Source organism: Hesperophylax consimilis, chromosome 3 (genome assembly GCF_061612785.1).
Source record: "Hesperophylax consimilis isolate HC1 chromosome 3, BYU_Hcon_1.0, whole genome shotgun sequence".
Taxonomy (NCBI): domain Eukaryota; kingdom Metazoa; phylum Arthropoda; class Insecta; order Trichoptera; family Limnephilidae; genus Hesperophylax; species Hesperophylax consimilis.
Window position 1 is genome coordinate 42,901,488 of NC_142838.1, and position 10,977 is coordinate 42,912,464.

Sequence of the window (10,977 nt, forward strand, 5' to 3'; positions counted from 1 at the left end):
GACACTCAATTCATCGTTGAAAATATAGCGAAACCGTTTGATTTCACCGCGAACGAGTTCCAATGTGTTAATGTTGTTGCGTTAACATTGAACATTAGTATTTCTAAGCGAATCCATTCCAAACGCATTGGATTACGCATGATCAAAGTGATGCAAAATTCACTCGTCGTCAAAGCACTTCGATAATGCACGGATGGGTTATGTATCTGCACTGCTCTAACACGTAATTTGACGTTAAGAGTGTAATCTGTCTCGCTCATGTCACCGTTTCGGCTACTTCGGGCTGTCTCGATACCGCCCGACGCTGTTTTAGTAGTATGGTAAAAGTTGGTTCTGTGCATATCGGGGTATGCACGACCGCTTGCTCTTGCGCGGGATTTTTTTACTAGAAGATAGCTCAAATAATGACCTGACGGGAATTACGAATTTTTTACATCGATCACTGGGGCACAGATGTCGTTGTAATTTGTTATGTGGAGATTGAAGACAAGCAGTGCAATGCACAAATGCACGTACCAAGGAACCGCCTCTGGTAAGTTGTAAGAAAGATTACATTAGAAAATGATTTCTTAGTCGTAAGTTTCTTAGTTATTTAACTATTTGCAAAGATCACTTGAAGTGATTTTCCACCAGGAAGTTTTTAATGATTGCGATGATACCTATATACTTGAAATGATTAAATCTCATTGTGAATGAAGCTAGGAGCACTTGGAGCGATAGAGATGAAGTGTTACCAACCTCTCTCTACCGCTTATTAAACAATGTGATGGTTACTTGTATTAAACAAAGAAGTGAGGCTAGACATTCCACAATGGAGTGCTGATACCAACCCTAATGGGTGGTAATGACCAGAGATGTGCTTTATTTCAAATAAATCCATTTCAAATGGAAATGCAAAATGGGTATTTTCCATTTTGCATTTTAAATGCTTTTCTCAATGCATTTTCCATTTTAAATGCTTTTTTGCAACATTCTTCCTACTATCTCCACTCATCTTTTTTTCATAAGCCCCAAATATCAGTCGGTCCTCAACCTCGCTATGAGAGATAATTTACATTTGTCAAGTTGCTCCCTGGTAATAAAAAATATACTGATTCAAATACTGAACATGGGGCCATGATGCTGTAATATTCAATATTAGATAGTGGTTTCTATGTTTCTACATTGGCAACATTAGTCCTGCGCAAATTTTTAGATAGTGGTTTCTATGTTTCTACATTGGCAACATTAGTCCTGCGCAAATTTTTTGTGGTTTCATAATCTGTAGTCGTGGTGTTTTTGGATGTACCATCATGTAATATGTTTGTTCTACATTGATGTCCATTATTAAATGACAAAATTGTTTAAAAATTCTATAATTATTTTAATTGTTTGATCTGAGAAACCATTTTGCATTTTCAATGCATTTTGAAAATAGGTATTTTGCATTATGCATTTGAAATGCTTTTCTAAAAACCATTTTGCATTTTCAAATGGAAAAGTTTTGACCCATTTCCATTTTGCATTTCAAATGGTTTTGGGTACCCATTTTGCACATCTCTGGTAATGACGCATGGAACTGGCAGACAAAAGATGAAAGTAGATTGAATGCCGTAAAAGAGAGATCCCTGAGGTGTTTGTGTGTTAAAACCATGAATGACTGTAAGTTGTGTCGGAGTAATGAAAGTAGGATCATATTAAAATGAAATCAAATTAAAATTATACTATTTTAATTTGATTTAATTATACTACCAACCATGTAAAAGCCCTCTGGGCGTTAAATAATTAAAATTAAAATAAAATATTGTTATTACAGAGTCGGGAAAAAAATATGGATTTGAAAGGTTTATTGAATATTATGTAATTTGCTGTGAAGAATTATTAGTAGTGAATTGAAAATCTAACTTTTGCGATATCGTTAATTCTTATAACAAATTCCTGAGTTTTTAGCCAAAAACGAATATTTTGGCATTTCCACGAGAAAATGCGAAATTCACAATTTTCAGGAATATAACGCGGCTTTTCATTTGTATTTTCTATTACCTATATAATATATGAAAGTATTTAACTCAGCTAATTTCACCTTGAAAATGCAGCATAATATCTTTTATAACTTTTAGATTTAGATTAAAAAACATAATGGCAAAAAACTAATTTTGAAATTGGGAAATTTTCACATACATGTTGAAATTCCCGAGCGGTTGTCTTCTACAACGAAATATCATGTTATTTCCAATGTATCAAATTAATGAGATAACGCTGAGGACAGAACTTTTTAAAATGATTGTAGAATAGTACCGAAGATATAAGCTGTCAAAATGTGGATATTTCCGGACGGCCGATAAGCGAGTGATGTCAACGTACATACAATGAATTACGCAGCAGTACTGCAGCACTATGAATTGTTCTGAATTATGTATTGTGTGATGTCAAAAAACGCAATTGTAAACATTTTACTCAAGTTCACTTATTTTAATACCTTTAAATATATTACTTTTTCATCAAAAAAACATAACCTCATTCTGAATGACTCTCTTAATAAAATAAATAAATTCCGGACTTTGGGGGATTTAAATTAGTTTGGGGAATATTACCGGGTACACATCACTAGTTACGAGGAAAATGTAAAATTGTGTTTAGTTGCGCACACGAGTGCTAACCTTTCATAATATAGGCTTGGCCTATTTCAGCATATCGCTTGCCATATATTCACATTAGGAATGTATGGCGAGCGATGTGGTGAAACAGGCCAAGCCCACATTATATTATACTATGAGAGAATAGAATAGGTATTAGCTTTAATGACATTATTTTATTGGTCAGTGATATAATTTATTCCTAATACTGTAAAATAAGAATGTATAAGAACTGTTTATAATGCAAATAAATAAAATTAAAATTTAAAAATTTCTATGTATTAAAGAATGTGTGGCGAGTGATATGGTGAAACAGACCAAGCCCACATATTATGAGAGAATAGAGCTGGTGTGAGACTAGCATTAAGTTTATTTTGGATATGATTGCGTGTGAGTGCGTTTATGCACTTTAAGATTGCCAGCTAGAGAACAGATGTACGTACACACATCACACGAGAATGGTTTCTCACCTGTGTGAGTGCGTTTATGCACTTTAAGATTGCCAGCTAGAGAACAGATGTACGTACACACATCACACGAGAATGGTTTCTCACCTGTGTGAGTGCGTTTATGCACTTTAAGGTTGCAAACTCGGGAACAGGTGTACGTGCACACATCACACGAGAATGGTTTCTCACCTGTGTGAGTGCGTTTATGCACTTTAAGGCTTTCAGCACGAGAACAGGTGTATGTACACACATCACACGAGAATGGTTTCTCACCTGTGTGAGTATGTTTATGCACTTTAAGGCTTACAGCTTGAGAACAGGTGTACGTACACACATCACACGAGAATGGTTTCTCACCTGTGTGAGTGCGTTTATGCTGTTTAAGGTTTACAGCTTGATAACAGATGTACGTACAAACATCACACGAGAAAGGTTTCTCACCTGTGTGGATTAGGTTATGACGTTTAAAATTTGTGTTATTATTAGTGGAGTATTCACATTTGGAACATGATAAACGTTTCTTCTGTGGAAGCAGCACAGTGTAGCTCTGCCCCTTGCTTGTGGAGGGCTGTGAGTCGATTGTCCCCATTCCTCTGGTTGGGGCTCCTCCTGCCACCCGCTCCTCTTCACACTGCGAACTGCCGCCTGCAGAGAACACTTGCTTCATTAAATAACTCTTAAATTCCTAAAACGGTCATACATGGTTTTATAAACACAAACACCACATCTATACATCAGTGTTGGTATAAAACCTTAAATTACCTTTGAAATTTGATTAATTGTTCGAATTCTGTGAAACAACTGGCCCAAAGTCTTCCATTAATAGAGTTTCCTGCGTTTGCCCTTCTTTCAATATCCTTACATCCAACATACTTCCAAAACATACAAACTCATCCGTTTGCTCTAAGTATTTATTGTTCATAACTAATAATAATAATAATGATTGGATTGTACAGTAAAAAAACAATGGAATATCGAAAAAAGTTGTCCATCTTTTTTACATCTACCATCATGAAGAAAAAATAACTCCCGAAGTTATCCAAATTATTATCGAAGAAGTGATAACAATTTTTCACACCCCCGTCCGTGCGAGATGTGAAAAAATGCAAAGAAAAGCAATGGTTGTCTGTGTTTTTGCTCAATAAATGTAAATATGTAGTCACAGATAGATCACAACTCTATTCATTGTAGTGAAGTAGATTGAAAACAATTTGCTACCAAAAGTACAAATAAAATATTACGTGGATTCAAAGATGAGCTTCAATACAGTAATAATAATGAGGGTGGGATGTTATACAGAATTTGAACTATTCATCAAATTTCGTAGCTAATACATTTACAAGTTTTTCAAGTTCTGTAATTATCCGAGTACTGTGAAACAACCGGCCCATGGTAAAATAAAAAAAGAACTTGAATGGAACTTTTACAGAACTTGAATTTGATTAATGGTTCATATTCTGTAAAATAACCCGTCCTTAAGAGTTATTAATTTGAAGTAAAGAGCTATTTACAAACGCATTTAGGCGGTCTCCATGTTAAATTGTATACCCACCGCATGGTCTTTCCAAAAATGACTATGGCTGTGTGAAACGCAGAATTTAGATGTTTAGTGAATATATTTTAATGACTAGGTAACAATTGACTTCCAGTCTGGAACTGGCTCCAGACGGTGCAGTGGTATATAATATAGAAGAATGTATACCTTGGAGCGGAGTAGGTGTACGGGTGCAAAGAGGTGCGTGGTACGTCTTGGGATCTATACCCAGCGTCTTGCCATACTCCGGTCCGTACCATACCAGCAGCTCCGTGTTTGACTCAATATTCTTCACTGTTCTGAAAGCATACGCAGAAGTGCAAATAGAATGTATGGTTTACAGCTGACGACTAAGTGTAATGTAGTATAGTATAGTATACCCAGCGGCGTAGCTACCTAGGGGCTACGCGGGGCAGTGCCCCGGGGCCCTCAAGCTCAGGGGGCCCTCGAATCCTTACCAGAAATCTCGATCGAACTGAACTTTTAGAAATTTCTCCCATTTTCAAAATAAATATGACAGGTTGCAACTTGCAACCCCACTTTAATCATGACAACTCAGTTGAGAGAAATTCAAAAGTTATGCCTAGGGAATTCCCCTAAATTCTTTCTGTAGGTTGGCAGTGTTGTCAATTTGACGGATAGTGATATGTGCGTCATTCCCCAACGACACTTGTAGCGTATTAAAATATGGATAAAAAGAAGAAACCCAGTGGTGCATTTAAACGCAAACAACGCCAAGAAAGAGAAGATAGTAAACAAAAATTGCCCAAAATTGACAACTTTTTTAGTCAGCCTTCTGCAAGTACATCTGGCCACAATATTTCTATTGATAGTGACTCAAATAATGTGGTAACTGCAGTGTTGGTTGAGAAGCCTACTGAAGAAGATTCGACAATTATTGCAGTTGGAGATGCCTCCGCCGCCGATCATGTGAACGTGGATGATGTTTGCATGACACACATAAGAGCGGAGGGTTTGGAGGAACCACAGACCTCTACATTTAAAAACTAAATCCGACCAGATGGTCCAGTAGGGTCAATACGATATCTGCAATAAAACTTCGTTATTTTGATATTATCAAAGCATTATCAGAAATAGTTCTAAAGAGTCCTAATAAAGATGAGCGTAGTGAAGCAGAGAGTATTAAAACAAAAATGCTAAATTTCGAGTTCGTGTTGCTTTGCGAATTCATGCACAGTGTATTGAACGACATCAATTATGCATCCAAAACTTTACAAAAATGCGACATCAATTTGGGCGAGGCGAGTAAAGTTTTAGCAGAGACCAAAGCAAAGTTGCAAATTTATAGAAATGATTTCGAATTATTCAAGTGCAAAGCCAGTGAAACTGCAAGAAAATATGGTATTGATACCCATTTTCAAGATAAAAGGCAAAGAAAAGTTAAAAAACATTTTGATGAATTAGCTGCTGATCACCGATTTCCAAACCGAGAAAAAATATTTAAAATTGAGATTTTCAATAATGTACTAGACACAGTAATATCTCAATTAGATACACGGTTTATTGGTATGAGTGCAGTCTGTCATATATTCGATTTTCTAACACCAACATTTTTATTACATGTTGATGAAGCAACTTTATTACAAAAGTGTGACGAATTCCAAAGAAAATATTCAGTTTTTCAGGCCCTAGTTTTTCACTTCAATTTATTAATATTTACCATTTAGTTTTACCTCAACTAACTCAAGCATGGACTGTTCACCAATTATGTAAGGAAATAATGAGCAAATCTAATGTTATAATTCTTTACAATTCCTGTCTTCTCCAGCAGCTGAAAGGTCATTTAGCAAATTAAAAATAATAAAAAATTATTTAAGAAATAAGATGGGCCAAACTCGACTCCGACATTTATCGCTAATAGCAATTGAAAACAAAACCGCATCAAGCCTGGATTTAAACGAAGTCATTGATACTTTTGCGAAAACTAAAGCTAGGAAAAAATTGTAAATATAATTGTTATTTAGTCAGTTGGTAGGCCCGACCTTTATATAACAAACCCTTGAATCTGCTCTATTTCGTTTTATTAGCCAAACCTACACCAAGTATTGTAATTTATGTTGTTACTGTTTAATATTTTTATTACCTGCCCTGCAGTCTGCAGTGCACAAAAAAGAGCTTAAGTAGCTTAGCATTTTTAAAGTGTTTGTATATTTCATATTTTTATTTGAAAAAACCTAATCAGTTTACATAGCAGTGGGGCCCCATTTTTTAATTTGCCCCAGGGCCCTTGGTTACCTAGCTACGCCACTGAGTATACCGCACTTACCTGTAAAAGATTTGCCCCTTGTATTGAAAGGCTTGCAGGTTCTGTTCCAGGGTATTGCGCGAACAATTAACATAGCGCAGCCAATTGGCATTGCTGATCTTCTCGCCATCGATATAGTGCCTCCCTCCGTTTGGACGGCGCACCTGTACAGCATGATTTGCGAATTGGTATACATGTGGTAAGCGGTTATAGCAAAAGAAGTGAGTAGATGAGTAGTACCTGCCACACGTATTGGCTGTTGGGGTTGGGTCTGCTGGAGAGTTGGCCGCGGTAGGGCCCGAAGCGCAGTCCGCTGGGCAGAGCTTCCGCCGCCCAGGCGCCGCGCCCCGCCCCCGGGATTCCCGAGGACCGCAGCGCTACATGCGGGGGGCATCCGAGCTCTGCGTCTCCCGTCTTATCATCCGGTATTATGAGTAGCGGTCCGTGCAAAGGGCAGAACGTCCGGAAGCGTGCGTCACATTCATCACACCCTGGAAATTCAACACACACACAGTTACACACACTCCACCACTACACAATACACGAGTACACCCACCACTACACACTTACAGCTGTAAGCGTCGTCCTCCTGTTCCTGCAATTCCATGTAGTTCACCTTCTTCAGTCTTCTCAGCCGCCTCTTCTTGATGTACACTGAAAGTAAGGATGTGTTCATGAAGCCAATTAACCCAACACACACCACAGTATATTCTCTATTCTCTATAGGCTTTACTCACCAGGCTCGCTGTCTGGACCCGTGTCTAACTTCTCCTCCAATGCTCTAACCACCTCATCCATTAACTTTTTCCTCCGTGCGCATCTGCAGGAATCAAAACATATTTATGTTACATCACTATGTTAATGCCATCACTATGATTATTGTCAAGTGTCTATAGTAAAGACCAAAGATCACATGAAACAATTTATATAGTTACAAACAAAATACAACAAACTCTTCCTTTCCACACTTACTCGTCTATTTCCAGTTGGCTGAAGCCCTTCAAGCATTGCTCCACTGCGCCAACCTGCAACAATCCAACCAACACACATGACACCTTATACATACACCACTAATACTAGAGGAACATCAATACAATACGCACCTTATGGTTCTTTAGCTTATTCCGCATTCGGGTCTTCTGTTGTTGTAGCCTGAATGCCGGACTCTTATCTACAAACAGTGAAGAAAAGGAACACTTTAGTAAATTTATTATGAATCTAAATACAACATGCATTATATAATATTATGTACCTTGCTTTTTGCTCTTAGACTCTAGCTCTGCCTTGAATTTCTCATGCCGAATAACAAAATCTGGTTTTTCAATCTTTCCTGTGGACAAAGTGATAAACATTTATCAGTATGTATAAACCTTGTGATTCATTTTTGGAGTTTTATGCCGTAGTGCGATTCCTCCCTGTTTAGCCAACGTTTCGGACAGCGTCACAGTTACGTAGCGGACACAGCGCTGCTGAGCGAAAGAATTCACAGTGATTGAACAGTGGAATAGACCTTTTATGTCTACACCTGTACCTGAGTGTAATCCTCAGTGAAGAAAACCGAAAGAAAATTGACAACATCACTTACCAACAAGCACAAAGACAACAGCTGCAAGACAAAAACTTAATTGGGACACCAGGGTACACCAAAACTTCATCAAAGTGTGGGTGCACATCTTCCCCAATGATGAAAGAAGGAGGAAGCACAACATGGCATAAAACCTTCAAATTTATCCCAATAATACTTTTGCTGTGAAAATCTTAAAACCCTTTAATCAATAAAGCTTGGTGAAATAGGAGAGGGGAAGAGAAAGAATCTTACCTTGTTTGTACACGACGTACATGCAATGGGCTCCGTAACGTATTTCTTCAGACATTTCACTCCATTCCTTCTTGGTGAAAAAGCCTTTCACATTCAGGTTTTCACTGGCCATTTTAAACATTATTTTATAAAAATCTGTAAATTTACTAGTTCGCTTTTCACTAAAAAAAAAATAAATAAATAATAATATATAATAAATATAAAACTGTTATAATGCAACAAAATTCAGCAGCACAATATTTCACACTCACATCAGAACTTGAAGACGCCACTAATTCCCGCGGAATTGGAAAAAAGATTAGCCAACAGAAGGAAGTTGTTTTGTTTAGCAAACTTGACGATAATAAACTAAAAGCTGGGGCTAAAAGTTTCAAAGTTCTTTATACACTTTTCAATTTTGTATGGGTAATTATCTGGATACTACAAATAATATGCCCACTGGATTTGATATTGTTATTTTGGTATATATTTTAAAACTGAGAAAAACTTATTAACTTAATTTATTCCATACAGTTTGTTCAATTTTTAGTAAAATATCATCTACAGATAATGAAGAAACCTGGTACCGAGTTATTTGTAAGTTTGACCAGGACACACGATCGAAACCTTTAAGAGTAGTCAATTAAATATTTGAATCACAATCCTTTTAATATTTTAAAACTATTAACTGTCATTAAATAAATCACTTTAATTTGAAATTTTCCTATGATTTCAATGGTTTGGATGAATACTAAACTCGCTATTTCAAAAATTACAACTTCTCCAAGTTTTTCATTTCATGAGACCACAATAACTGTTTTTATTGGTTTGAGTTGGAGTTTGACCAGGACACACGATCGAAACCTGTTAGATTTAGTTTATTGGTCAACTAATATGCCTACATATTTTGAAAACATCTAATATATACATTTTGAAAGATTAGTAGCCGAGTAGACAAATGCGCCAGGTTCCCGCCTAAGCGCTGCTGGTTCAATTCTCTGCTAGCTTAGTTGCACAACCTTTTAAAAATGATGTTAGTAGGCGGATTTCATAGAATGTCATGTCTGGTCATAAACCTTCCTTACAAAGCATTAGTTACGGACATTGCCCTTTTTTTACAAATGAAGGTACCTGCTTTGAAAAATTAATGATTACATTATTTTTAGTATGGTAACAAATATATGCCATTTTCAGATCTGACAGTTCAAAATGATTTTGTTTGATAATTATTATTGCATTGTAAACATTGGTAAACATTATCGTACATTTTTTTCTGAAGTCAACTATAATATCGTACATACAACAATGTCATCCGGAAATTTATATTCAAACGTATTAAAGCTTTTAGGAGATGACAAGTAAATTTTCTTTTTCCTTTTTTTAAAAAGAAAGACAAACATTCCCAGGTTACGAATAACCCAACAATGTTTGAAAATCTCCTACTACCACCACAGAAAGCCGAAAATGTTGCTTGTGTTGTGATGGAGGACTTAGCCAGCCGAGGAATCGAACACGCGACGCTCGGGTGAGACCCAAGCGCTATGCCCACTCAACCACTGACCGGTCAAATTATAAAACCATTTCGCTAAATGATTTTTAAATCATCCGTTTTTAATTACCTTAGACTGTAAAATAATTGTAGATTTCGAAATTAATATTTTGGAACCTTGGAACCTACACATAATTATTTTTACGGATGTTTTAATGATAAACATGTCGAATTGCGCTTCACGCTTACGCAAAAAATAAAAATATATAGCACTTGCTTTCAACATAGTTACTACAAGAAACAACATTAAACTTATCGAATTCCGCTGCACGCTTTACGCCAAAAATATATAAATAGCACTTGGTTTCAACTTAATTTGTTTATCAGAAGAAATAACTAATTATGTAGTGGGAGATGATAAAAGATGTATTTAACCCTTTATAGGTCATAAGCTAAAAACGGATAGTTTTGAGACGTGCCACATTAAGGTCTATATTTCTTTATGTTTACAAGTTATAATCACCCTTATGGGTTGTAATCATTCTGAGGTAACCCACAGAGGCATAAATAAACCAATCACTCAGGTCTTGAATCGAACCAACCGCCCCGAAGTTCGCACATGTGGAGTAAATTTACGAAAATCGCGTCCTGGTCAGTTTCTCTATAAAATTATCAAAGGAGTTATTCTCCTGTAACGCAATATAAAAGTAAATTTTTCCTTACCTGTCTTTTTGTAATGAAAACAAAATTTTTAATCATATTGTTTTTTACCTAAATGGACACCAGTCTGGAAAATAGAAAATTTCAAAAAGACTAAACAAAAAAA

The 10,977-nt window shown here is 36.3% G+C and overlaps 1 protein-coding gene and 1 long non-coding RNA gene across 2 annotated transcripts; both read right to left on the bottom strand.

Moving 5' to 3' along the window:
* Nucleotides 1-3,741: 3,741 nt before the first annotated feature.
* On the bottom strand, nt 3,742-7,952 carry LOC149425547 (histone-lysine N-methyltransferase PRDM9-like). The gene is made up of 7 exons (XM_089650792.1): nt 7,837-7,952; nt 7,602-7,684; nt 7,435-7,518; nt 7,105-7,355; nt 6,886-7,028; nt 4,767-4,897; nt 3,742-3,749 (listed from the first exon to the last, which is right to left on the bottom strand). The coding sequence occupies exons 1-7, from the start codon at nt 7,926-7,928 to the stop codon at nt 3,742-3,744; spliced, it is 792 nt and encodes a 263-aa protein (XP_089506918.1). The 5' UTR covers nt 7,929-7,952.
* On the bottom strand, nt 7,941-8,796 carry LOC149425548 (uncharacterized). The gene is made up of 3 exons (XR_016305647.1): nt 8,684-8,796; nt 8,117-8,194; nt 7,941-8,035 (listed from the first exon to the last, which is right to left on the bottom strand). It is a non-coding gene; the product is annotated as an uncharacterized LOC149425548 (long non-coding RNA).
* Between the last annotated feature and the right edge of the window lie 2,181 nt (nt 8,797-10,977).